We start from the raw sequence: 25,379 nt of genomic DNA on the forward strand, positions 1-25,379 counted from the left end.
ATCGGCCCTCCTTTGAAAAGCTGAACGCGGCCAAGCGTACCTTCTCAAATTCCTTCCTTATCGGTGCGTCACGTTCGATAAAGGGCGCAACAATATACCGGTACTTATGTGGTGCTCATGTATTGCCGAGATTCGGACGATGCGGTGGGGTGTGGCGGGGCAATATATTGAGATCCCGTTGAGAGACTTATAAGGTGGCAGGTTCGATTGAGGTGTGAAGACAGCCGGAGTTGTATGAATGCCCACACTCTGGCAATGACGGGAAGACATTTGTGCACACTATTGAATTAATGTCCTCAAATTGTAATTGATGAACCAGTACTACAACAGTACCTAGGTATTCTTGATGTTCAGAAGTGACTTGAACATCATTGTCGCCAGATGCACGCGTGCTTGTTGCAGGTTCAGGGAGGGCGTGCAGGGACCACGGAAGTCGCCATATCAACCATGCCAGGTGACGACATAACGTGTCCGTGCGCGTGATGCGCGGATTCGCGTGATGCGCGGGGAACACCATATCCACTACTTCAAAAATGAAGCTATTAAGCCACGTATATAAGCTGTTATTATACGAATTTATAGAGGGGGAGTAATTAGATGCTTGCGATCAACTTGTACTATCTATATTTTGATGGGAGGTTGACGTTGCGGCCACGTGATGTGAGCTTTGATGTTGATGTTGATGTTGATTATGGTTTAACGCCCTATCTGTAACCTCCCATAGGGTATTCGGGCGGGTCCCGCCGTGGTCTTATAGTGCTGTCGCACTTGCCTCGTGGAACCTATTCCTAGGTGTTTTGTATCTAAGGGGAGTGATGTCCTGCCTATATACATGTTCGTGAAAAGGACTCCCGCCATTTGAAGCCGTTTTCCTACAATATTCTAGTATTTCGTGGCTTGCGCCTTTGATCGATGCAGTACAATAACTGCTTTTTAGAGAGAGAAACGAAAAAGTAACAAGAGGCAATTTAAGATACAATGAAAGTTTTAAAAGAGAGCGTGTGGGTTGTGGCATCTATGCGGCGTTTTGCCGCGAATCCTACACTGAATAATGCCAAGGAATTCAGCGGGTCTTTGTGAAATTCAAAAATAGAAATCACTCGTTATAGAAGGAGTTCGTTACCTTAACGAAGGTCTCGAACTCTTGTGGCTGGTCTATTAATTGCGCGAGGTACGCTAGGCCTTCCTGTCTTGTGCGAGGGGGCACGATGGGGCGTAGAGGCCACTTCTTGAAGTGTGTTGTGGCTCTCTTGCAGAACACTAGGTGTTCTGGCGTCTTGGGCCTGCCGCATAGGCATTTCGAGGTATCCTCGTGGTTGAATTTTCGGTGGTACCATTCAAAGTCGCCATGCGTTGAGCGTATCATAAGGACTTTCGCGAGTATCCTTCGGGGTAGCCATAGCGCTGCGGGCGTGCGCCTAGTATCGTATGGCAGCTGCCATTGCGTGTACCATGCTGATAGCCTACTGCTCTTATCCTGCCACCAAGTGTCCCTTGTATGTTCGAGGAGGCGGCGGCCTACTGTTCGTATACCGGATCTTGTGGGGGAGGCGGCCATGCCGTATGGCTGGTGCGGGTCTTTGGCCTCGCTGTCAGCCAGCTGGTCGGCGAGCTCGTTTCCAACAATCTTCATGTGTCCCGGCGCCCACCGCGTTTTCACGTTGTAGGCCTCCATAGCTCCATGGATTTGGAGGAACGCCCATTGGGAGGAGGTAGGGGCGGTTCCGCGTATGCCCCATATTACCGAAGTGCTGTCTATGCAAAGTACGATCTCCCTCTGGCTAGGCAGTGAGAGTTGTAGTGCGTGTTTGAGTCCTCTGCACGCGCCTATAGCCTCCGCATCGAAGACGTGGCTAAGGGCATTTAGTGAGCCTTGTCCAGTCGCCACGGCGGCCTGGCCCTGGTATATAGCGTACCCGTAAGTGACCACCCTTGTACCGTTGATTTGTTGTTCAGACCCGTCTGAGAAGACAGTGATTGTCTCTTGTCCAAGAGACTCCCACCAGATGGTGAAATTCTGGGCAGCAATGTCCTTTCCTTGCCCTTGCGTTGGATCCTGCCTCGACCCGTCTGAAAAGTGAGGGCTGGCTAGGACGTTTCGGGGTGTGGCGGGTAGCAGTTGTGCTACGCGCTGAACCTTCGATCTTGGTATCCGTCGGTTGCCCGCTGCGCGTCCTCGTATGACTAGTGGCAGTGTAGTTCTATTAGTAAGTGGGTGCTTGTCGTCTATTGTGCGTAGGTGAACTGCAAAGCGGAGCTTGGCCTCCTCTAGCGCCACCTGTGCCGACGGCATCGCAGCTTCTCTTAGCAGTACTGCGTTTGGTGTTGTCCTCCACGCAGGGAGGATTGCCTTCGTGGCTGCTATTAGTGCCTGATCTATCGTGGTTAGGTGCCAGCCTACCCTAGTGCTGACCGTGGGTTTACGGGAAACCCTTGCAATTCGTGGGTTCTTCGTCCTGCCCTCGTACCATGTTTCGGCTCCGTATAGTAGTATGGGCAGGATACATGTTATGGCTGCCTTGCGTAGCGATCCTGCTGGAGGGCCGTGGGCTGTGTTGGCGAGGCTCCGGAGATGGTTCGCTACTTTCCTAGCTTGCGCCGCCCTTTCTGCGACGTGCTTCTTGAAAGTTAGTCCCCTATCAAACCACACCCCAAGCCAGCGCAGCGCTGTCTGGCTTCCCCCTGCGCAGGGGCTATAGGGTGAATTGTTTGATCTTCCAATTGGATTGGCGGCGCATGTAGTCCTTTCTGGCGCGTGAGGTGGATCAGCTCCCGTTTCTCTGGTGCAAACGTGATCTTGTTCGCAGCTCCCCATTCATTGATAGATTTGAGGTCCTCTGCTAGCAGTGCGACGTTCTCGTCTAAAGAGTGGGAGACCCGGTATAGGTTGATGTCGTCGGCATACCCGAACCGGAGTTTTCGGTCCTGGTTGAGTAGTTCAGCTAGGTATAGGGTGTATAGGACCGGTGATAGCGGCGATCCCTGCGGGGTGCCGCAGGCCACTCGATGTACAGGTGTAGTGACATTGCCTAGGCGTACTCGCACCCTCCTTTCCGACAGGAAGTTCTGGATAAATTTCCGGAGTAGGGGTGGCCACCCTTGTTGCCGCATTCGGTGTAGTAGCCTGTTTTTCAGTAGCGCGTCAAACGCCCCTTGGACGTCTAACGTGAGCATAGAGACATGCTCGTGTCTTGACCAAGCCATCTCCACGTCGTGTGTGAATGCGGTCGCCAGGTCCATCGCAGAGCGTTTTGGCAGCGCTCCACCGTGCTGTGGGCTTAGGATGTCAAAAGCCATAGCTGTGTGTGCTATGCGCCTTGCTATGATACGCTCGAGTCCCTTCCCTAGACAGGACGATAGGGCAATTGGTCTCATTGATCTGGGTGAGGACTTATCCTTCTTCCCGACTTTGGGTATCATGGCCACTTCTACCGTCTTCCAGGCGGCTGGGTAGTGGCCTTGTTCCATGCACGCCCGGTAGATGCCTAGCACTAGGTGTCTAATGTGTTCCCAGCATGCCTTTAGGAGTCGGACGGTCACCTGATCGGGTCCTGGGGAGGTGCTAGATACTCCAATCACGTAGCGTTCAGTCTCCTCCATCGATATGTATGTGTCCCATGGTAGTGGCGTGGTTTGCGGGTCGTTGTCAAGAGGCGGTGGTTCTAGGAGGTCGTCCTCCGCCGAAAAACGGTCGAGGATTGCCTCTCTAAGTGCCTCAGCTTTCTCGAGTGGTGCTGTGATTGTCCTACCTTCGATTACAAGTGGGGTGTCCCGTTGGTCGAATGATAGTTTATGCCAGCCTACTAGCTTGTATAGATCTTTGTCGTTATTACAGCCGTCTATGCGCTGCTGCCAGTACGTTCTCTTGGCTTTTCGTACCGTAGCTAGGAACGCACGGGTGGCTTCTGAGGGGGATTGGCCATAGTCCGACTTTTCCTGGATATGCCGCTTATACGCCACTCTACAGTCCTCTGTCCACCATGGGGCGGAGTGGCCTTTTTCTCTATTTGGTGTTCCCGCCGCGTGCATTGCATCTCCTATAGCTTGGGTGATTCTAGCTATGCTTGCGTCGATTACGTCCGCTGGGGCGCTATTGCTAATTGGCTGTACGCCTACTGTGTAGAGTTGAACTAGCCCGGCAAACCTATCTATGTTTCTCTCGTGGACCCGGTAGTGATGCTGTTCTAGCACCGCTCTCCCTCGGCTTGGAAGGACAGTCACTAGGGTGAAATGGTCTGACCCTGTATACATATCTTCGCGGACTGTCGTTCTAGCGAAGGGTATATTTGAGAAGGATACGTCTAGCACGTGTCCCGCCCGATGTGTTGGGTTACCTGCCTCGCCGATGTAGGGTATGTCGTTCTGAGTGGCCCAGCGGGCGATCTCTGCCCCCCTATTGGCCGACGTGGAGCCGGGCTCAAAAAGTTCATGGCGGGCGTTTAAGTCACCCCCTATAAGGCAGTTACGGGGTGGCGTTAAAGCTGTGAGGTATTGAAATGTCGAGTCATTCTGTGGCTGCCTATAAACATTCAATATGCGGTAGCCGTTGGCCTCGATCCATAGCACATCCCGGCTGATGCGTGGGTGTATAAGAGTAGCCCTTATATTTGGGCTCTTACGGGTATAGGTGAGCACCCGTGGTCGGTCAGTTCCCCACGTTGTGGGGTTGTTCCAGCTTATCACTGGCGATATCATATGGAATCCTGGGTGTGTAGAGGTCCGGGTTCCAGTGAGAGTAAAGGGTTCTTGGATGCATACTATGTCTATGTCTGCTTCCCATGCACGTTCTAAGGCTGTAATGTGGCAAGGCGAGCTTCTGGCCACATTCACCCAGCATACCTGCATTTGTCTGTGTCGGTGTGGCGTGGTTTCGCCGGGTGAATTTGCGGGTTGTGCCCTCATTACGCACTAGATCCGAGGCTCATTTCAGTGTCAGCGTGCTCAGACGATGACGTATTAGGGTCTTGGTCAGCGGTGCTAGGCTGCACGCTTCTAGCAGACATTCGCGCTAGGTTGAGGTCTTGCGTAGTTGCAGCTGTTCTCTTAGACCTCCTAGTCCCTAGGGTGGTTGCGGGCTCTCTAACAGTGGCTGTGTTTAGGTTGTTTACGTCTTGTCGGCTTCTTTTACTTGCGTCCGTAGGTGTTCCCACAGGCTCAGTAGTATTAGCTATGTCGCCGTCCGTGATTTCAATGGAGGTTTCGACCGTGCTGCCTGTCTGTCTTCCTCTAGCTGGCTGCATTGCCTCAGAAGCACGGTCACCCGCCTCCCTAATGACTTTTAGTTCCCCCTTTGTGGGTTGGATGAGTCGGCCGTTCGCCCTCGTTGGGGCTGCTGGGCACTTGTCGTGGGTTGCTGGAAATGGGCCGTGGCAGTTGGCGCACTTTGGTGTGTCTTTGCATTGTTCTCCGTGTGGTCCCTGGTGAGTTGCCGTTGTTTTGCTGCATGTCGTGCAGCGGGCTGGCCTTGTGCAGCGGCTGGTTTTGCAGTACCCTAGGCAGCCTGGGTCGTGCAGCATTGTAGGTGAGTTCTTCTTTATCTCGTGCGCGTAGTCGCCCGTCCCAAATAGGCGAAACGATCGTACGGGTCTGGTGAAAGATATAATCCAGGTTGTCCTTCCCTCCGTGGGTCCATGTCTGGAGGGCCGGCAGCTCGCCGGTTCGATCCCTGTCTGGGACAGAGCTTCGCTGACTATATCGTCTATTGTGGTGGGTATACTTTCCCCTGTGATAGTGCGGTATGAGCTTTCTACGCCCTGGACTGCATAGTTCACCCATCGTTCAGGTAGTCTTGCGCTCTCGCCCTCTACCGCTCGGATCATGAGTTCGCGATTCTCCTGCCCCATAAGCAGGGCCTTGATTTTGTCGTTGCGGGGCGTAATCGCCCAGCCAGTCTTGATATGTTTTGCCGTAGGTATGTCGGAGGGGGTAATTTCCTTAATCGCCTTTACAATAGCCATGCGGGCCGCAAATGGTGATGCCCGTTGGAGCCGAGCCTCCGCTCCAACCGCTATAAGGATACGGTTGTCAGTGTTTAGAGGTCGCCTAGGAGTTTGAGCTAGCTGCTTTGGGGCAGCCGTGGCCGCTTTCGTCGTAGCGGCCCCCCTTGCTGGGGGGGTTGGATTTTTCAGGGTCCTAGCTACGTCCGCCCAGGAGCGGTGCGTAGTGTCAGAGTCGCTCCCTGAGTTTGGGGGCGTGATTAGGGGCGTGATTAGGGAGGTGTTAATAGCCCTTAGCACCTTCTGTTGAAGGTCCTTAGCCACACGGGCTCCGTCTGGGTCGGTGTACTTCCCAAGGCATCTGTCGACAGCTGTCGCTAGATCCGTTATGATGGAGTGGTGGAGGTTTGTAGCTTTTTGGGCTGCCTGAATCCGCTGGCGGACCGCTTCAGAGACAGCTTGATTGTAGGAGGTGGGCGCAGTGCTACCGATAGAAGGTTCAGCACGAGTATGTGCTCGCTGCCTCCTCTTGTTGCCGCGCAGGTCAGTATTAATAGGGCTCTCAGGCTCCTCTGATCGTGTATGGGGGGGTTGGGCACTCCGTGGCGCCCTCTCTGGAGTTTCTACATTAGCCATTCTAACCACCTCCGCGAGAGCAGAAAGCGGTTATTTAGCTGAGGTAGTTACAGGCCGCCGTGCCGTTAAAATGATGTAAAAATCGTATAATTTTATAAGGGTCCCAAATTCCTTAAAAGTTGGTGTTCGGTGTGTGAGCTTTGATGGAGGAGCTGGAGGCTCTTCTTGAACTTGAGCACCAGCGCGAGCAGCCTCAACGCGTTTTTGACGCTTGTTGTTCGATGAGGTAGCTGCTGAAGCTCTCCTCTTTCCCTTTTGGGGTAGTTGTATAGCTTTAGCAGCGTCTCTCTCCTCCTTCTGGCGCGCGCGTTCAGCTGCTTTCTCAGCTCGCTCAAGCTCCCTCATCTCCTTGAGTCTCTGCCTCTCCACACGCCTCTCCTCGAGCTCATCTTGACGCTGCAGTCGAGCCTCCTCGCGCTGCTTCTTGGACCGTGCTTTTTGGAGTTTCTCCTCCGTCTCATCTCGCTCCCGTACTGCTTCTCTAGCTCGAGCCTCACGCAGCTTGCGAGGAGACCAGAAGACAGAGCCACCGTGATACTCCTGGCGCTGTTGAAGGTCAAGAGCTTTGCCCTTCTTCCTGTGCTTCTTTTTATGTTGAAGAGCCTCCTTTAAGCCCTCGTTCTCATGCTTTAAAAGCTCATAGTGCACAGAGAGATGGTGAACGCTTGAGCGCAGCTTTCTTGCCTCATACTGATGGCTATCATTAACAGCAGCTCGTACTAGCCGATCGAGCTTTCTCCAGTCATGATCAGAGAGCCCTGACGATGAGCTTCTCTCAGCTTCTGGCGTGCTAGCAAATCTACGAAGGATAACGTTGGCATCCATCGGCCAGATCCCAGTGGCTTCGAAGGCCTTCAATATGAGGCTCTCTGTGAAGGAGGATATCCAGGCGCTCCAGAAGAGCGGGAAGAAGTCCCCTTTCTTGATTGGAATAAGGCCTTGAGCCTTATGGAGATGGTTAGTGAGCTCGTTAGAGTAGGCTTGAGAGAGTGGCTTGAACAGCACTACATCTAGCGGCTGGAGCGCAGACTCCGCAACAATCAATCGATTGACATGATTGATTCCTATATAGGTTAAAGAATTACTTCATTAGGCAGCCTTTAACCTAGATAGGAATCAATCATGCCGATCCGATTGATTGTTGCGGAGTCTGCTGGAGCGTATGGGTCGAATGGGGAGGAAGGATCATGAGGAGGATCCTATGGCGATCGCAGTACTTAATAAACTCCATCGTGAGGTGAGATCCATGGCCATCAAGGATGAGCAATCTCCATCTACCTGATCGTTGCTTTGTAGAGCGATCAAACACCTGCTCCAGCCAAGCTAGGCCTACGTTATCATTTGACCAGCCTGTTGGAGATGATGAGACAAAGACCTCATGTTCTCCTGCCTTGATATCTTCTACCCAACTCGATCGTATAGCTCCATTTTTAGCTGCGTAGATAAGGGCTGGAGGCAGCGAGCTCCCATCAGCGCAGCAGCAGGCCAGGACTGTCAGAAACTCGCGTGATCCATCCTGGAGAGATGCTCGAACCTCCTTCTTCTCCCATTGACGCCTGCTGAATATCCTCTTACTTCTGCCTATCAAGCCAATTAAGAAGCCCTTCTCATCCATATTGTATATATCTCGAGCCTCTAGGTGATATTCGGTGATCTTTCGATGCAGCAGCTCGAAGTAGAGTCTATACTTTGACTCAGAATCAGCCAGGTGGCGCGTACGATCCATGGCGCTGGTCCACTTTGAGATGAGATGGATCTCGTGTCGGTTGATGAAGCGAGTAACCCAGCTCTCGCTGAGCTGCTGATGGGCTACTTCTGATGAGAAATTCCTGATCATCTCTCGTGTAGGAGGAATGCCTCGCTTTGTGAGCTTTTCGATATATCTCACAAGCTCTAGCTCTTGTTGTGGGTTGAGTTTCTGCTGGTTGAAGTTCTTGTCTCTTTCTGAGCTTGTCTGGCCCTGGTGCCTTCGGGTCAACGTAGATCTCACAACACCATGCTTAGCAGCAATTTTAGTATACGAGAACTGTTCTCCTGGCTCTAGATTTTCAATATCTTCAATCGCAGCTTGAATTGGGTCCATATTGGTGGAGTTAACGTGTGTTGAAGGTGAAGGGGTTTGACGTGTTTTGGTGTTCCCCGCGCATCACGCGAATCCGCGCATCACGCGCACGGACACGTTAGTTAAGGATCGCCGCAAATCGCGAACAATCGCTGTCGACAGAACATCTTCGCCAACAACTTAGAGATAACTACTCCATCTTGTATTAGAATATTATGTAGATTCTAAGCATTGCCTTGTTAACATCATCTGAATTTCTCCTACTTCTGATATTGATACGTTCAGGGTTGATATTCGTGGCTCACGTGTTAGCGCGTTCTCGCTAAACGTGACGGATGCTTTGGGTTTCTCCCTTGAACCCTGCCCCTCACAGTTGTTGCGCACCGCCGCTCGCTTTACTCCTCTTTCTCTTTCATTGCGTCTCATACCTTTTCGGGACCATTAAACCTTGATCACTATATCACTCGGTCAGAGACCCGAGCCCGCCATGAGCTCCCCATCCACTATATCTACTCTATCCACTCCATCTGCTTCGGCTACTCCCGAAGCCACAGAAACCCCCCAAGGATCGCCGCACAGAAGTGAAGATGCATATGCACAACTACCTTTTTACAGAGTAGTGTGGCAACACCAGACAGAGATTGAACTGGCCCAACCTTTAGCAATGAAATACGGTAAAGTGTTTGAGAGCAAGATCGATGTTTGGATTTACCTCACAAAGACTACTCGGACACTCATATTCCACTCTTACCATCCGGATGGCGAGCCTGACGGTGTCCATGTTGTTGACGAACTCTTGGATAAAGCGAAACCTTGTTTTGCGTTCAAGCTTGCAAAAACTCCGATGGAGATTCTGGCCCTGGCCATATATTATTTCATGAAAAAGGGACTTACCGAAAACTACGACCTGGCACTTACGCCGCATCAAGCAGACCTTTTAACTGCCATGTGTAGAGGCAAGAGACGTTCCAAGATCGTCGTTCTCAAAGTGTGCTTTGCCCCAGCACAGACGCCCAAAACGACGCAAGAACCAGAAACCCCGCCGCCTGTGCAAGCTTTAGAGGATTCCCCTTCTCGCGACACTAGCCCGGCACAGCCAGAAGAGGCGGCTTTGCTTGCTGCAGGAAATGAATAACTACACCAACCTGTCAAGGTAGGAATACTTTACTTTTCTAATCCTATCAAAGCTTAACTGACAGGCCACAGGCCGAGTCTACACCAACCCCACCACCCGAAGGTCATCCCATTGATCGCTACCTTCATCTAGAAGATGAGGAGAAAGAGTTGAGCGAGGATCTTAAGCACTACAATTGCCGCGTGATGGAAATGCGGCGACGTGTGATAGAAGCCCAAGCTTTACTGAAGAAGGAGGAGAAGGAGGCTGCTAAGGTGGTAGATCACAAAGATAAGAGCGAGGCAGAGAAGAAACGGCTATGGGATACCATGTCAAAAGAGGATGTGCAAGAGCTTGGTCGACGTGATAGCGAACGAACAGAGATGTCAACAAGCAAGTCAAGCTGGCTTGATTCTTATCGATTGCAGATCACAGACAATATAGAGGCTCGTGCACAGTGGCACGTCCCAGAGAATGGTCTGTGATCTGCAATCGATAAGAATCAAGCCAGCTTGACTTGCTTGTTGACATCTCTGCAAATGTCAAAATGCAGTCCCGTTCCTTTCTCACAACTTGGGATCTAATCATGATGTTCTTCAGGGTCTTCATCTGTCTTGCATCATCGCGTACCAAACTTCAAAATTGCCACGACGACTGAGTGGCTGCATGAATTTTTTTTTTTTACTTCTGTCTGGTTGTTCAAAGATTCATATTTGGTAACTTACTATCTACTTATGTTGACTTTATCGGCGAAAGCATAGAGTCATCATTTCATCTCACAATGTGTTGATAGTAAAGAAAATATTTCCCGTGAATTACGTCCCCTTAATAACTATATGTGGAACAGCTGACGTAAATCGCTGTGCGGTGACTGCTCCGTATGCGTAGTGGGTCTCGCCTGGCCCGTGCGCTAGAGAATGGTGGTCGCTCTTTCCACCGCTACTGTACATATTGCGCCAACCTCACCGGTCGTTATTTCCACCTCAACCGTTCGTTATTTTAGTTCGCGTTAGGTCATCAACAACACAAAGGACATTTGCATCATTGAACGACGACACATGGCCGAACAAAGACTTCCACAAAGTATACTGCCTCCTCCATGGCAGCTCTATATCGACAAGCTGGATGACAAGCTTAGACGGCGCAAACGTTTGGATATTTTATATCAGCTGCCCGCGTACGGCTTGTTTCCATTCCAACAGACAACTATTAACAACACCGTCGCCTGGAAAGTACGTCTCGGCGATCGCAGGCAAAGCAACGGAGACAAGATTGCTTCCTACGCGTACATCTTGCTTGATCATGATGACGTTCAGCCACCCGTTGTTTTCTCCGATGAGTTCACAGGCTCTCAGGGCGAGCTTCGCAGCTACCCACGGTCAGCATCGTCGCTACTCAGAAGGGCGCAAGACTTGAAAGAGCCATTCTGCTTCCTACAGCACTATCCTGCAGACAAAGTCGAGAACATACGCGGAATGATCTGCTCACTTATCGCCTACTACTCTCTTATCGCGGGCGTGAGTGATTGCGCCATCCAATGGCACCAGTTCTACCCAAGTCTTCTTGACGCTTTAGACTACGTCGGCGCCTGGATGGGAACAAAATCGCTCATACAGGAAGATGTTGATAACACAATATCATCCGTAGATTTTGATGATCAAATAAAGACTCCAGAATCACGTTTGGGGGTGAAGGCAAAGAGTGCTCCCACCGATTCGCTATTAGAGGTCAGTACCGCTGGGATTCAGCCACCACAAGCCATGGGCGAAAATAAAAAGCAGGGCGGAGTTGTGCGTGCAGCCGGAAGTTCTATTGATGCTGGACCCGATACCAGTCTGGGAAAAATTATGGGGTGGCTTGGCTCCAAGGTTCGGTCTCTGGACAACCTGCCAAAAACTCCGGTTACAATCACGCGTCAGTCCCTTTATCCAGCTTACTGGCCCTATCGCCTTCATATCGGTACACATCGGTGCAATACTCCCCATGGCAGCTTGTCCAACGTGTATGTTTACTATACTCGACAGAGAAGGCCTAAGCCCAGCATTATGGTTCACGCCGATGAGAACGGAGAGATAATCCCACGGACATTCGAAGGAATTCAGGGTATCAATCTTTGTGAGCCATTTATTCAACTGGTGCAGCCAAAAATGAAAGACAAAGCCTACGAGTGGATGAGAATTCGTTACTTAGTCCAGTATTACTTCGCTGTTGCAGCACATGATGGACTGGTCGAAGAACTGCCAATCGATCTCTCGTACTCTGCAGTTCAGATTTTTACTACAGTTTGTAAGTCTTTTAATAAGAATGGAGATGGCCCACCGATGGCTGGAACAGATACTCCGAGTGCAAAGATCAGTACAAACCCACTGCCAAGAGCAACGCGCAGCATGAACAACGATACAACAGGATTTACAGAGGACCGAAATGACATCGATAGCCTAGATACTCCCGAGCTGAGCCATCCGGAAGAGTCTATGAAGGCAGCTGTAGGTGCGAATCGGTCGATGGTCATTCAGTTGCGAGTCAACCGAGACCTACTTGCACAGGTTGTAGGACTCACCTCCTCAGCTCATGCATCAGCGATTGAGAGTTCCGAGTCTTCTTCGAGTCCCGGTAATATAACAGGCAGTGGGTCACATACTCCATATCAACGGCAGGGCCTTGGTGTTTCTGGTATTCAATCTCCAGTTACTACCGAGGGCACACCCAGAGTAGATACGAGTGCTCTGGCTGTCGCCCGGAACCAGATACACGTCAAGGATTTAAATGGATCGTACCAAGGGAACTCCATAGCAAGTCCCAACATCCGTTCCGTTGTCCGGAAATTTGGCAATACCTGTGACGGGAACGAACAGCACCGCCTCGATACCGCAAGCCAATCGCCATCAAGAGTCGTCGGCGGGAGAGCCAATTTCCATCCCGGGCACTCGGGAACAATCAAATTCTGCAAAGATGAAGAGGCTGAAAGCGTTATCCGGGGTGATGTTGATAGTGTGGGAGAAGTTGATGCAGAACCCGAAGTCGAGGAGACCCTGGGTGCCGTACAATCATCAGCAGTCAGAGGCGTCAAACGCAAGAGAAAACAGATACAAGGAAGCGATACCAGTGACAGTGGATTGGAAATGACGGACTGCAAGGAATGGCAAAGGACCGTTATGAGGCGGTCGCAGACAAATTGAGGCTGCACTCAAACAAGGGGAAGGGGTTGAGGAAGAGACAGCGATATGTCGTAATACCAAACACTTCTGGGGAAAAGGAGAGAGAGCGATATGACACAAAGCCAATTGTATACTAGAAAATAAAATCAACCCGCAGGCCTAGTTGTCCCATGTGGCGGCATCCTCTTCTGGATCTGGTACCAATTGTGAATGCCTTACTGAGTATGTCTCTTACTTCCATTCTGATTATGAGACCCTCCGATGAAACTGCAATAGAACTTCCTATATCGTACACTTCCCCCAGATAATCTCAGACCCTACTATAAACTGGTCCTGTAGTCAATCAGACAACAACGAACATGTCGTGTTTATCCCATATTCAAGCCTGACAGATCAATCTGCAGCGGATCCAACGCCTCAGTGATCCTCAGGTCCAGTTTGCGATCTTCTAGTTCCAGCTTTTTGACCACAGAGATTGTCGCGTCGGTTTTCGTTCCAAGGATACGTCTCTCATTAACTAGTTGTTCGATCTTTCTCATTCTTGGGCTTGGTCCTCGGCGACTTGCCAACGGGCTGGTCTTCATCTTTTCACCGCTCGGTGAAGTTGGAATTCCTGATTTCACGCGGCGTTTGAGTGGTGTCCTTGATCCAGTGGGGGTTGCTTCTGCTTGTGGATGTAATCTTTTCTACGCGGCCTGATACCGTGCGTGAAATATTATGACTCCTGGGCTTTTTGACATGTATCTGGTCGACAGCGAGTGGTTGTTTCTTGCACTGTTCGATATGCTGGCGACGAGCCCAGCAATTCAGATTGGCTATCAGGTGACTCGTGATTGGAACAATGTGTGTACTGAACTCAAGAACGCCTTGTTCTGCCGCGAGCACGAAACAGAACTGAACGATGGCATCAATATCATCCCAGTTCGCCGCGCCAAGCGCACTCAGTAGCTGTTCGAGATCGTATGGCTCTTCCTCAGGCTCAAGCTCCGCTACTGGACGTGTGGGAGTAAAGTAGGGTAGCTATTCACCTGGAATTTGGGACTCTAGCTCAAGCGTCAACTTAGGCGCTGTGTCCTGGCCGTTTCCAGCAGTCAGGTATGCCCAAATGCGTGATTCCTAGTAATTTTCCCGGCCACATTCCGTTTGAAGCTTTGCAAGGAGGAGACGGATCGGTGAGACATCAATTTTACCGTGCTTTTCGAATCTTCTAAGCCATGATTCTTCGTTGTCAAAGAGAAAAGATGCCGCTGCTTCCGAAATATGGGTTAACAGATAGTTGTACGCCCCTGACTCTGCACTATACTTGACGAGCTCTGTGAGATGAGGTTTGGCTTTCGTCACGGCACGGTTCCGGTCCAAGTCAGACTCTCTGTTGTTCATAGTGTGTTTATGTGAGTTAATGTGCGCCATTTGGACAGAACTCTAGGGTTTATTATACTCAAAGGCGGGGCTCTAATCATAACATGACTTATGCACGTGTTGTTTTGAAGAGCGATGACCTAACAGTGAGGAAACGAAGGCTTTGTAGACCCTATGCACGATCAGCCGTGGCAAATTGGGCACTCTGTTATGCGATGGATATTGTTCTGACGTTCGTTGGTGTGTTCTCACAAATGCGTGAACACTTGAGCACATTTATTGGTCAAAGCTTCCAATGTTGTGGTGACAAATTGGCCGTTATCCTTGTGAGCTAGCGGCTTATCATCTCAGGGTCAAGTGCAGTGAAGGAGAGTCGCCGCTAGGCTGTGCCTCCGCAGTACGCAAAAGCCTTTGAGCTACTTGACAGCTACATCCCCAACTAACTGCTATCAACTCAAAGGCAACACGTACCTCGTATCCATAAAGATGAGTGTATAATGCTCGCCCAGCACTACACCAGACGCTGTCTCAGTCAAAGATGAGATCTCCTACGAAGATACTGTAATGGTCGGCGGGGCGGATGCGCCAAACAGGAAGATCAGCATCCGGAATGATTCAAATACCCGCGCTGTAGCCGCTACAAAGAAGGGACGGAGTCAACTCGATCAGCTCGGTATCCAGGAGCGTACTGTCAAACGTGGCCTGACTGTTGCGTACAGCGGGTAAACAGAGTCAGATATGTCCAGCCACAAAGCCCCCCACACACCCCCGTGATACGACTATTACAAACACAGTCGGTCTATTGGATCCGCAAAGTGCGCAGGTCTAGTTCCTGTTATTTCGGACATGGCCGCTTCCGCGATTTCTGAATCATGCCAGGATGCTGCTACTCCGGACATCTTCGCCTCATCCAGTTCCCCAGCTAAGTCTCTATTGTTTGGTCACACAAACAAACGCCAGCATTCTAGCTCTCCACTCTCATCGCTTCTTTCGCCTGTGCTGCCAGCATCAACGTCAGAAGCGCGTCGGTGTGAGAGGAAGGCAAGGGCAAACTTCTTGGAAGCCCAGAAGGAAATGCTAGAAGGTGACATCCTGCGCAAGCGCAAGAAGATGGAGCGCTTGGAAGATGTCGTAGCGTGCAGGCAGAGGAGGTTGGAGCGTATTAACGAGAGGATGAGGGTGTTGTCTGAGGCTTCCGAAGACAGTGCGATGGAGGATTCTTCGGATGACGATGACTACTAGTAGGAAGTGCGTGAGTTCACGAAGAAGAACGGGGCCAAGGTCGATGGAGCTTTCGGGTGAGCAGTCGCTCTTCGATTTGGTGCGCCAAGGATTATTTAAAGATGATTACTATGATGGACTGGTCTGAGAGCACAGGTAGAAAGCTGCTGTTCGTGTCGATCACGATAGCTTCGATTTGCCCAAGGTATCCTCCGGTCGTCAACAAACTTCACTCGTACTTGGAATCAATCAATAAATCTCATATCCAGGGCTTCTATCCTCCCCGTGAATTCCATTTTGTTTCCAATACTTGCCGTCGTCAATATCATGATGTTGACTAACTTTTCCTTAGCGCGCTGCGTCTTACACGTTGTAGTAAGTCTTTACTGTACTCGCCCTACTTCAGCAACATGTCAAGATCGAAGTGGTATTCGTGTTTGTGGAAAGCTTATTTCGGTTGGGATGTAGTCGCTGATGAGGAAGTCTATCCGCTGCCTCTCTAGACCCTCGTTCAAGTGAGGGTGGTCCAAGCTCAATCCCGCGGCATCGCGCGTCGAGCTCCAACATCAACATACGGAAAAGGCAATACTCTGTTAACCCCTCTCCTCACTCTCCACACCCTCGCCATGCTTTCCGGGATCCTTATCTTCAACCAAAAGGGCGAGAACCTCATTTTTCGCGCCTTCCGCAACGATTGCCGTCCGCGACTTGCCGACGTCTTCCGCATCCAGGTCATCTCCAACGCCCAAGTACGCTCGCCCATCCTTACGCTTGGCTCGACCACGTTCAGTCATGTCAAACACGAGAACATCTATCTAGTTGCTGTAACGAAGAGCAATGCCAATGCGGCCCTGGTCTTTGAGTTTCTGTATCGACTGGTAGGATTGGGCAAGGCTTATTTTGGCAAATTCGACGAGGAGGCCGTAAAGAACAACTTTGTGCTCGTCTATGAGCTGCTGGACGAAATTCTAGACTTTGGGTACCCCCAGAACACAGAGACGGATACACTGAAGATGTACATCACAACTGAGGGAGTAAAGTCGGAAAGAGCAATGGTAGGTCTTTCCACATGCGGCAAGTACACCTGCTGACATGTTGATAGGAGGACTCGTCCAAGATCACAATGCAAGCCACGGGCGCTCTCTCATGGCGGCGAGCCGATATCAAATACCGCAAGAACGAAGCCTTTGTCGACGTCATCGAGGATGTCAATCTACTCATGTCTGCAACTGGCACAGTCCTGCGAGCCGATGTGAACGGCCAAATCATCATGCGCGCCTATCTTTCGGGGACACCAGAGTGCAAGTTTGGCCTGAACGATCGACTGACGCTAGGAGAGGACCATCTGCAACAACCCTCGGGCAACAAGGCAGGCGCGAAAGCGACAAGAGCAGCCGCGGGCAGTGTCACGCTTGAAGACTGCCAGTTCCACCAATGTGTGAAACTAGGCAAGTTCGACGCGGATAGGATAATATCTTTTGTGCCACCGGATGGCGAATTTGAACTGATGCGATATCGGGCCACTGAGAATGTCAACTTGCCCTTCAAGGTGCATGCCATTGTCAACGAGGTGGGCAAGACCAAGGTCGAATACAGCATCGCCATCCGTGCAAACTATGGCTCCAAGCTCTTCGCCACAAATGTCGTCGTGCGAATCCCCACACCTCTCAATACCGCCCGCATCACCGAACGAACGTCGCAAGGCAAGGCCAAGTACGAACCAGAGCACAACAACATCGTTTGGAAGATCCCGCGCTTCACGGGACAAAGCGAGTTCGTCTTAAGCGCAGAGGCCAGTTTGACAAGTATGACCAACCAGAAAGCATGGTCACGACCCCCGCTTAATCTGAGCTTTTCGCTACTCATGTTCACGAGCTCTGGACTGCTTGTCCGCTATTTGAAAGTGTTTGAGAAAAGTAATTACAGTAGTGTGAAGTGGGTACGGTACATGACAAGAGCCGGTAATTACGAAATAAGGTACGTTGGTCTCCAGTCTAGCCTTCATCGCGGTCATCTCACAAACAGACTACAGGTTTTGAGCGTTTTTGTACTGTACATTGCCGTTGGTTTACAAACCATGTTGCATTGCAGGCGCTATGGTACTATTTTCTACGATATCCCTAAACATAATGGAACGCGTCTTATCAACTTGACCAATATCGCCGCTTTCCAAGCGACGAGGGTCGCTATATTCAAACTGATCACTGCCTCGGTCTCCGTAATCTGCTACCCGATGTCTTCCATTATATGCACTCAACTCTCAATTTTCGCATGTTCACCCGGTATTTCATAGGCTGCGATGATGTTTGGGGGAAAGCTACCCAAACGCGACTTAGGCGAGGCTTTGTATGTGCAACTTACTGATTCCTGATACACTGGAGGCCTCCACTTCGTGCATCGACGCTTCGGTATCTCGCGTCTGGTCATTCGCTTTTGTGGCGCTCACTAGCCTGTTGGCTTCATCCCACTTCCTGCAGAGACTGGGTATCAATGCAGCATGGAAAACTTACGATATCGCAGGTGACACATTGCCCCTCATTAACCGGTGCTGCGCCGCATAGCGCATGTATTTTCATTGAGGGGACTCTGCAACGACATCCAGACTTCATCAAGCTCTCCAACATGAACGCAGACTATCTATCTCTCATCGATGAGATGCTTGAAGCCGCACAGGGTGTCTTCCTGTAGGTACACCTAGCATGTCATTCATTCTTAGACGGCATCTGAAATGAGGACCAATTGAGCGATCTCAACACTAGGTTGCGACAACTACCCCGGAGTCTTGAGGGTTGTACAACTGCATATTCACTAGGATACCAAGCCGATATGCGAAACAAGCTGCACGGTACTTGTTGATTGCTTCTAAACCAAGAAGAATGGCGAGATTACTTTTTACGTACTGTTTCACTGACGATGCTGCGCACTCGAAAGCACCGGCTTGTGATATTATGAAGCCCCAGCCAGTTTGTCAATATGTTCAACACAACTGAGACCACGAATTTAGTGTGTACCGGGGGACTCTCGATGTACCTCCGCCCATTCAATCGCTGAAGACGGTCAGACCTTGGGAAATGACTGTGAAGCTGACCCACCGTAGCGTTGGAGACTTTCTCAGGACTCCCAATGTCTATAATTTTCTGTTAGATCAAGCTGAATTACCGCTCACTGTAGAAGACATGATCGTTCACTGAATTCCGACTCTGCTCAACTGCCTGTTGTCATACATGGAGGTCCTCTAACAGGCCTTCTCTCCCGAAACCACCTTGTCGCAATACGAATTCTATCAACTTAGTCGGGAACATCAAAGCATATGCGGGACTACTGCGCCAACGACCCAAGAAAGATGAATCGCTAAGATAACCTGCCTATGAATGCTTTTATACGCATCATGAGTCGTTCTTTAGGCCCAGCTATGCACACGAGTATCGACTACCTTCGAAGTCGATACTCACACTTATCGCACATCACAGAATGCTCTGTATATCTTTAGGTACATTCCACTGTCTACATCGATGCAATTCAAGGCTGCCTAGCCCTCAGCAATATTCCGCATCCAGAGAGAGAAGACGAATGCACTCAAGCGCTCATTGACGCAATCTGGCATCGCAACCTTCTGGTAGCTGCAGTACTTCTGGAAAATCTGGTAAGTTCGAGTATACCTGATCCCGCAAACGGTAATTATACTGCATGAATCCTCTTTCTTGGGCTTCTCTACAACGCGAAGGACTTCGTGATTGAAAAAGAGAGGCGAGCCACCCAAGACTGCAGCTTCCAGACGACTCTAAGCGATTTAACTTCGCGAGGGCTGCATCATGTACAACTTGAAAGAGAAGGCGGGTACTTAAAGTTAGCTGATTTCTTTCTGTATCACACCGCGAACTTAAACTCCACTCGTGAATGCGAATTGGTAAAGCTCGAGCCATCTAGTAGTTGGCTAAATGGACCTGACCCCAGACGCCAGTCTAATAAAAGAAAAAAGTATCATGGCATATGCGTCTCATACCATAGATATCTCAGCCGCAGATACCATTAGACATCTGTTCGAGGGCACACACTACGATATCTCTGCATTCATACCTAGATATTACCCTGTCAACAGTAAGCCTGGAAACGTACTCGCAGAATTGGCAAAGTCGCATACATATCGGCTGGAAGCTTTCAAACCCTATAACCCAGATATGAATCATGTATACTTGAGTCAGAATGGAGTGATTATGTGGAGATAAGGTGGGTTTCTTGAGTATTGTTCTCTGAGTGTGGGGTTTAGCCTGAGAAAAAAAAACACACACACACACACACACACACACAAATTCTGTTTCAATCAGTTCTTAACTCCTACCGCCTCATTAGCCATATCCGACTCTTTGCCGTTCCTTTGATGAGTTCACATGCTTCTTGATTTCTCTGTCGCAAAGGTGTTGCGGGCGTCTGTACTAAAGAGCATATCATAAATGCAGCGACAGCGATAAAATGATACTGTCATATAAAACAGCCAGCTGATCAGAATCCTTTCCCCATAGAAAACGCTAGAATTTGAAAAACACACAACACTCATACCTAATACCTAGGCTTAATTCACTGGCGCTGCTACTGATCAACCTGACGATGGCGGTTCAGATAAGTTTCCCAAAACAGCCCTTGAAATGGTTCGCAATGGCGCTCATATGTTATTACATATGTTGGTACATGGGAACAACCTTCCAAAGGCACTGTATTCACTTTGTAAGGGGATGAAACTATGCATGACGACCCTAGGATCATATCTACACTGGAAAGACGCAGATAAGAACATATTGCAGACAAGACTACTATATGAGTATCATTTTCCCTGAGCGCTATGGTGGTATTCTATCTCGCATTGGAAAGTCGCTATGCTAAGAATAGTAAGAAGGTTCTAAGATGATTCCAAGTTGTTTGAATATGGGAAAGTTCAGAATCTGCGGCGGTAGATTACCGAAGAAGCTAAGCCAGATGAGCAATGGCGGGCTGCCCTGCTAGTGTAATTAGAAGGATGCGTTTGATTGAAAGAGAAGATCTTGAAGAGTTCCCATGCAGGCAAGGGAGTGAACGCATACGTGGGGTTGGTCGATCCTTCGACAGAATATACAGTTCCTTCTATTCTCCGACTTGCTCTTTCCGCTTTGGATTCACTACTCCACAGCGTATCATCCCGCGACGTCGGTCGTCCGTGGGCCGAAAGCCATGTTTGGTTCGTAAGTAGCCTCACTTGTAAGTCATAGTCAGCTGTGTGATAGCACTCAAGTATACTGAACCGTGAAGTGTAGTATTCAACATGCTCTCCCGGAGCTTGTATTCATATTTTCAAGGTGTTTCCACTTTAGTACAGCACGCCCTTGGTACTCCTAACCTCACCCTCCCACTGCTTCACCACCGTCGTCGCATGCCTAATGGCAACTGCAAGTGCCTTGAAAGCTGACTCTGCCCTGTGGTGGTCGTTCTCTCCTCGTATACAATCCACATGAAGCGTGGTACCCGACGCCTGAGCGAAGCTCTGGAGACAATGCGGGATCATCTCACAGCTCAAATCACCAATCTTCTCTCTCCTGAGTCCCAGCTCAATGATACTGTATGGTCGGTTCGACAGATCAATGACAGCGCGTGACAGCGCCTCGTCGAGCGGCGCATACGCGTGTCCGAAGCGGGCCAATCCGGTGCTACCCTGCAGCGCATTCTTAAACGCCGTGCCCAGTGCTAGAAAAGTATCTTCGCTTGTGTGGTGGTCGTCAATATGCAGGTCGCCCTTGCACCGTATTTGCAGACTCCAGCCAGCGTGCTTGGCGAGGGCGTGCACCATGTGGTCGAGGAAGCCGATGCCGGTGTCGACGGAAATCTCCTGGGACGCAGACTTTTGCGTTGCATGGTCTTTATCAACTTTTTCGCCTTCGCCGTTGAGGTTTTCCTTGTCAAAGGCGGCCCAGAAGTCGCTGTGCTCGTAGGGTGCGAGCTCGCCGCCGTCGAGGTTTATGGAGACTTGGATCTTTGTCTCATTGGTATCGCGATTGAGGGAGCAGGTGCGCGGCATTGTGGCGACGGTATAGCTTTTTCCAGATCTTTTCCCGTATGACCTGAGAGATATAGAATATATTAACGGTGACAATTGCTGTTGTAGAGTGTGACGAATCGAAGTGAACAAAAAGTAAGTTCAGGCGGTTCAGTTTCGGAGGGGGTCTTCCCCACGCCCCACGTCATGGCGCCAAGCGATATAGGGCTGAAAAAGTCTGGCCAACCACCTGGGCACCGAATCACCGAACCAAAAGTCCGCCTCTTGCCATAATTCTGATGCCGAGCAAGTCACCCTTCAGCACAAACACAAGCAGCAGATAGAGAAATAACAGGGAAAGAATCTGGTTGTACAAGACGAAAATCTATCTCCACCGTGACGACGCGCACTCATCATGCCGGCCACCACGCAAGAGACAACGCCAATCGACCTAGACTCAGAAAACAAACCCGAGCAGTCAGCCGATCGCCTTAGGATCCGAGTAGTATGTTGAGAAGGAATTCCCGTTCAGGAAATGCATCTAACATTGTATAGCTAGCCGGCGCATCCGATACAGCTGCGTCTTTCCAGTTTGACGACGAGGATCACACGCTAGGCAATGCGCTGAGATACATCATCCACAAGAAGTGAAATTTGATCCATCTACGAGATGAGCAATAGCTAACAGTAGCGCAGTCCTGATGTCGAGTTCTGCGGTTACTCTATACCCCATCCATCTGAAGCGAAGATGAACTTGCGCATCCAAACTTATGGTACGTCTTACATGTGGACTACTATCCGCGACCCAACTAACGAGTGTTCAGATGGTGCTAGTGTTTACACTGTCCTGGAGAAGGGTCTCGAGGATCTGATGGCCATGTGCGATATTGTTGAGCAAAAGTACACCATTGCACGAGATGAGTTTGCGAGCAAGATGCAGGAATAGAAGCATGACGGAAATGTCAAAACAAAATTGATTGCATTGCAGGCGTTGACGGGAAGCACGGACTCCATGGCGAAGGGAAAGGAAATGGTATTGTCTTCAGTTATATACACCGAATCTTGTGGCTGCTTTACTACTGGACACGGTAATAGTAACCCAATCAATTGCGACCCTAAGTAGGTGTTAGATTGTGACAGATGATATGTAGGTAAGTTGTATGCTTGCCTCCAAGAAACCGTTGATAAAGTTGGTCTGCAGCCTTGCCTTGGGCTCCTCTTCGGCGCGGAAGTACTTCAAGACGTGCGATAGTTGCTTCCAGAAGTTGAGGGTTTCCTGTCTTGCATATCAGAAATTGTTTCCTTTCCACTTGTATTGGTCGTAGTACCTGGAACTCTTGATGACTATTGAATAACAGCACATCCACCGTTTTGAGTTGATTTACATATCGATGCCGCTCGAATTCCTGCCGCATTTTGGTTCGTAGTGTAGAAACGGGCAAGTTGAGTGAGTACATGGTCTGGATCTCGGGAGCCTGCAAGACTGTTGTCAGCTCTCTGCTCCGGTGCCGCTTGGCTGGTGCCCGCTCCTCCGCAACTTGTCGCATCCATGTCCACCCCCGGGTTCGTCCTCGTGTATAATTCCCCAGAACTTTATATTCCTATGTGGTGCCTATGAATCAAGAGTGAACGTACCGACCGCAGCCAGTCCCGGTAGCTGTGAATGACCCTCCTCTTCGCATCACTCCAGTTAACCGCTGTGCCCGCGTTAGCCGTCTCAGTCGCTCAATGATGCATGTGGGTGTTGACTAACATGAGCGCGTGCGCTGGGCGAGGTAAGTAGGGTTAATGACCATGTTGGCGGCGTTGCGGAGCTCCAATGACTTCCAAAGCTTGAGTTGTAGTGACGATGAGGCTCGGGTCGAGTGGAGTGCCAAGCCATGGCGCTAGCGCGGATTTGTCGGCGGCGCATTCACAAAGTTGACGGTCAACTGCTGGCTTGTAAGAACGCTACAGTCAACACCACAAAGTTCAAATACCGACCACAAGAACCCAACGTAGCCTTCTTCTTCTCGCGACCGTCTAAATCCAACTCGCTCCTGATCGCCTATACAATCCTGCATATCTACAGCAATCATGCCTCCAGTCCGTACTGCACGCGCCTCGAGAAAGGCACCGCCCGAAGGCTTCGATGACATTGAGGATACGCTCCTGGAATTCCAGAACAAGATGAAGGACGCCGAGAACGCCTCACACGAGGGCAAGAAAAAGTACGAAATGACATGGCCCATCTTCCAGATTGTCCACCAGCGCTCGCGCTACATCTACGACTTGTACTATGAGAAGGAGGCCATCAGCAAGCAGCTCTACGACTATCTCCTCAAGAACGGATACGCAGACGCCATGTTGATTGCCAAGTGGAAAAAGCAAGGATATGAGAAGGTGCGTTATTCACCATGACACTGTATACTTGAGGCTAACAAAAGTCTAGCTGTGTTGCGTACGTTGCATCCAAACCAAAGAGACAAACTTCCGCTCGACCTGTATCTGCCGTGTTCCAAAGGATGCGCTCAAGGAGAACCAGGACATCCAGTGTGTGAACTGCGGCTGCCGAGGATGCGCCTCTAGTGACTGAGGCCTACTAAGAAGGCATTACAAACAGAGAGCTTGGTTTTTCATATATACAGTGACGGGCCCCCACCAAAATTGAACAGAAACAGTCATGGGGTAATGTAAGAGCTAGGTTATGGACATGGCGCGTTCAAGCACATGCCGTCACACAACACCTCAGTAATGGACACTCGACGTGTCGCATCAAGTGTCCGCCACAGGGTCACAGTACGGGGAAGATTTGAGAAGGATGAAAGCATAGGGTGTGTCTATTGGCCGTATCATTATAATTCAATTGTTAACATGTCTACAGAAAAAGTGCCTGAGTGAAAATGCTCGCGATCCGGACGCCTGAACCTAAATGGGGTATACCAGTGAAAAAATCATCTACATTAATCGTGACGGGAAAGGCAGTTCCGTGCCCACAGTCCCCCCTTTGCTAAATCACACCCGAAGTTGCCGGCCTACTGGGTCTCTTCGATGAGCTTGCCGCACTTCTTCGCTCCTGACCGCTCATTCGCAGTGGTTTCTGCCCTGACATGTCCTGGCCGAACCTCGAAGAAGGCAGACTCTCCAGAATATCCCTTCGCTTCACCCAAGCCGTTGGTGGTGGTGGTGATGGCCACAGGTCCGAGATTTCGGATCCTAAGCTCTTCCGTACTGTGCTGCCGCGCTTCAATTTGAACGGGCTTGATGAGTCGATTGGCGAATCGGCTCCTGACCGGTTCTTTGCTGATCTTGCAGAGAGCTGTGACATTCTAGTGCTCACTCTATTGCTCCCGCGCCACTGCTTCTGTTTCGGCTCTTGCCGACGGGGCGGCCGCGGTCCTACATACCGGCCACCACTGACCTGGGTGCTGTAGGCAGATAGGCTCAGCACCCTGCTTCCTCTCTTGCTGTCTTCGACCGGCGGGATGAATGATTTGCGGTCCTTTTCTGGTGTAAGCGGCATCAGCTTTCCCATTAGAAGTGCTTTGCGCGCCTGCCTCCGCCGCCACCATAAAAGACAGAAGATCCACATGAAGCATACGCCGACTACAACGGGTATCATGCCAAGACCAAGTTTGGTCCCGAGAGACATATGGTGAGGTGGGGCTGTTGGGTAATCGGGAGTGTATGCCGACGGGACTGATGGAGTCGGTGTCGGTGTCAAGGGGTGTGTTATGATGCCTGTTGGTGTTGTTGGAGGCGGTGGGTGACTTGATGTAGAATTCCTTATATTGGGGTATATACGCGGTGGCGGGTATCTTGGCACACTGATGACGCGAGCATGGACACGCGGTAACTTGCTGAGTGGACTCATGGTGAAAATTGGTGGCCGCAGTAAAATCGATCTCAAAGA

The 25,379-nt window shown here is 50.3% G+C and overlaps 14 protein-coding genes across 14 annotated transcripts; 7 read left to right on the forward strand and 7 right to left on the reverse strand.

The window, feature by feature from the left end:
- Window positions 1-1,096: 1,096 nt before the first annotated feature.
- On the reverse strand, window positions 1,097-4,695 carry PtrM4_015430 (uncharacterized protein; the record flags this gene model as incomplete). The annotated part of the gene is made up of 2 exons (XM_066103182.1): window positions 1,097-2,607; window positions 2,646-4,695. The coding sequence occupies 2 exons, from the start codon at window positions 4,693-4,695 to the stop codon at window positions 1,097-1,099; spliced, it is 3,561 nt and encodes a 1,186-aa protein (XP_065965384.1).
- A 206-nt stretch (window positions 4,696-4,901) lies between these two features.
- On the reverse strand, window positions 4,902-6,572 carry PtrM4_015440 (uncharacterized protein; the record flags this gene model as incomplete). The annotated part of the gene is made up of 1 exon (XM_066103183.1): window positions 4,902-6,572. One exon carries the CDS (start codon window positions 6,570-6,572, stop codon window positions 4,902-4,904), a length of 1,671 nt encoding a protein of 556 aa, XP_065965385.1.
- A 30-nt stretch (window positions 6,573-6,602) lies between these two features.
- Window positions 6,603-8,655, reverse strand: PtrM4_015450 (uncharacterized protein; the record flags this gene model as incomplete). The annotated part of the gene is made up of 2 exons (XM_066103184.1): window positions 6,603-7,636; window positions 7,851-8,655. The coding sequence occupies 2 exons, from the start codon at window positions 8,653-8,655 to the stop codon at window positions 6,603-6,605; spliced, it is 1,839 nt and encodes a 612-aa protein (XP_065965386.1).
- Window positions 8,656-9,298: 643 nt separating this feature from the next.
- PtrM4_015460 (uncharacterized protein) lies at window positions 9,299-10,233 on the forward strand (the record flags this gene model as incomplete). The annotated part of the gene is made up of 2 exons (XM_066103185.1): window positions 9,299-9,622; window positions 9,841-10,233. 2 exons carry the CDS (start codon window positions 9,299-9,301, stop codon window positions 10,231-10,233), a joined length of 717 nt encoding a protein of 238 aa, XP_065965387.1.
- A 573-nt stretch (window positions 10,234-10,806) lies between these two features.
- PtrM4_015470 (uncharacterized protein) lies at window positions 10,807-12,927 on the forward strand (the record flags this gene model as incomplete). The annotated part of the gene is made up of 1 exon (XM_001931463.1): window positions 10,807-12,927. One exon carries the CDS (start codon window positions 10,807-10,809, stop codon window positions 12,925-12,927), a length of 2,121 nt encoding a protein of 706 aa, XP_001931498.1.
- A 567-nt stretch (window positions 12,928-13,494) lies between these two features.
- On the reverse strand, window positions 13,495-14,286 carry PtrM4_015480 (uncharacterized protein; the record flags this gene model as incomplete). Its single annotated transcript, XM_001931464.2, has 2 exons — window positions 13,495-13,898; window positions 14,097-14,286. 2 exons carry the CDS (start codon window positions 14,284-14,286, stop codon window positions 13,495-13,497), a joined length of 594 nt encoding a protein of 197 aa, XP_001931499.2.
- Window positions 14,287-14,829: 543 nt separating this feature from the next.
- Window positions 14,830-14,987, forward strand: PtrM4_015490 (uncharacterized protein; the record flags this gene model as incomplete). Its single annotated transcript, XM_001931465.2, has 1 exon — window positions 14,830-14,987. A coding segment is annotated over one exon (158 nt), but the record flags the coding sequence as incomplete, so codon positions are not given.
- Window positions 14,988-15,111: 124 nt separating this feature from the next.
- On the forward strand, window positions 15,112-15,507 carry PtrM4_015500 (uncharacterized protein; the record flags this gene model as incomplete). Its single annotated transcript, XM_066103186.1, has 1 exon — window positions 15,112-15,507. One exon carries the CDS (start codon window positions 15,112-15,114, stop codon window positions 15,505-15,507), a length of 396 nt encoding a protein of 131 aa, XP_065965388.1.
- A 605-nt stretch (window positions 15,508-16,112) lies between these two features.
- PtrM4_015510 (APS2, Clathrin adaptor complex, small subunit) lies at window positions 16,113-17,525 on the forward strand (the record flags this gene model as incomplete). Its single annotated transcript, XM_066103187.1, has 3 exons — window positions 16,113-16,541; window positions 16,589-17,463; window positions 17,519-17,525. The coding sequence occupies 3 exons, from the start codon at window positions 16,113-16,115 to the stop codon at window positions 17,523-17,525; spliced, it is 1,311 nt and encodes a 436-aa protein (XP_065965389.1).
- Window positions 17,526-20,824: 3,299 nt separating this feature from the next.
- On the reverse strand, window positions 20,825-21,529 carry PtrM4_015520 (HisB, Imidazoleglycerol-phosphate dehydratase; the record flags this gene model as incomplete). Its single annotated transcript, XM_001931467.2, has 1 exon — window positions 20,825-21,529. The coding sequence occupies one exon, from the start codon at window positions 21,527-21,529 to the stop codon at window positions 20,825-20,827; it is 705 nt and encodes a 234-aa protein (XP_001931502.1).
- A 373-nt stretch (window positions 21,530-21,902) lies between these two features.
- On the forward strand, window positions 21,903-22,433 carry PtrM4_015530 (RPB11, DNA-directed RNA polymerase, subunit L; the record flags this gene model as incomplete). Its single annotated transcript, XM_001931468.2, has 4 exons — window positions 21,903-21,992; window positions 22,043-22,134; window positions 22,184-22,260; window positions 22,312-22,433. The coding sequence occupies 4 exons, from the start codon at window positions 21,903-21,905 to the stop codon at window positions 22,431-22,433; spliced, it is 381 nt and encodes a 126-aa protein (XP_001931503.1).
- Window positions 22,434-22,613: 180 nt separating this feature from the next.
- Window positions 22,614-23,283, reverse strand: PtrM4_015540 (Complex1-LYR-2 domain containing protein; the record flags this gene model as incomplete). Its single annotated transcript, XM_001931469.1, has 4 exons — window positions 22,614-22,763; window positions 22,816-22,962; window positions 23,123-23,184; window positions 23,241-23,283. 4 exons carry the CDS (start codon window positions 23,281-23,283, stop codon window positions 22,614-22,616), a joined length of 402 nt encoding a protein of 133 aa, XP_001931504.1.
- Window positions 23,284-23,563: 280 nt separating this feature from the next.
- On the forward strand, window positions 23,564-24,062 carry PtrM4_015550 (BUD31, Cell cycle control protein, G10 family; the record flags this gene model as incomplete). Its single annotated transcript, XM_001931470.1, has 2 exons — window positions 23,564-23,869; window positions 23,919-24,062. The coding sequence occupies 2 exons, from the start codon at window positions 23,564-23,566 to the stop codon at window positions 24,060-24,062; spliced, it is 450 nt and encodes a 149-aa protein (XP_001931505.1).
- Window positions 24,063-24,476: 414 nt separating this feature from the next.
- On the reverse strand, window positions 24,477-25,340 carry PtrM4_015560 (uncharacterized protein; the record flags this gene model as incomplete). The annotated part of the gene is made up of 1 exon (XM_001931471.2): window positions 24,477-25,340. The coding sequence occupies one exon, from the start codon at window positions 25,338-25,340 to the stop codon at window positions 24,477-24,479; it is 864 nt and encodes a 287-aa protein (XP_001931506.1).
- Between the last annotated feature and the right edge of the window lie 39 nt (window positions 25,341-25,379).

This window comes from Pyrenophora tritici-repentis, chromosome 1 (assembly GCF_003171515.1).
Source record: "Pyrenophora tritici-repentis strain M4 chromosome 1, whole genome shotgun sequence".
NCBI classification, from domain to species: Eukaryota; Fungi; Ascomycota; class Dothideomycetes; order Pleosporales; family Pleosporaceae; genus Pyrenophora; species Pyrenophora tritici-repentis.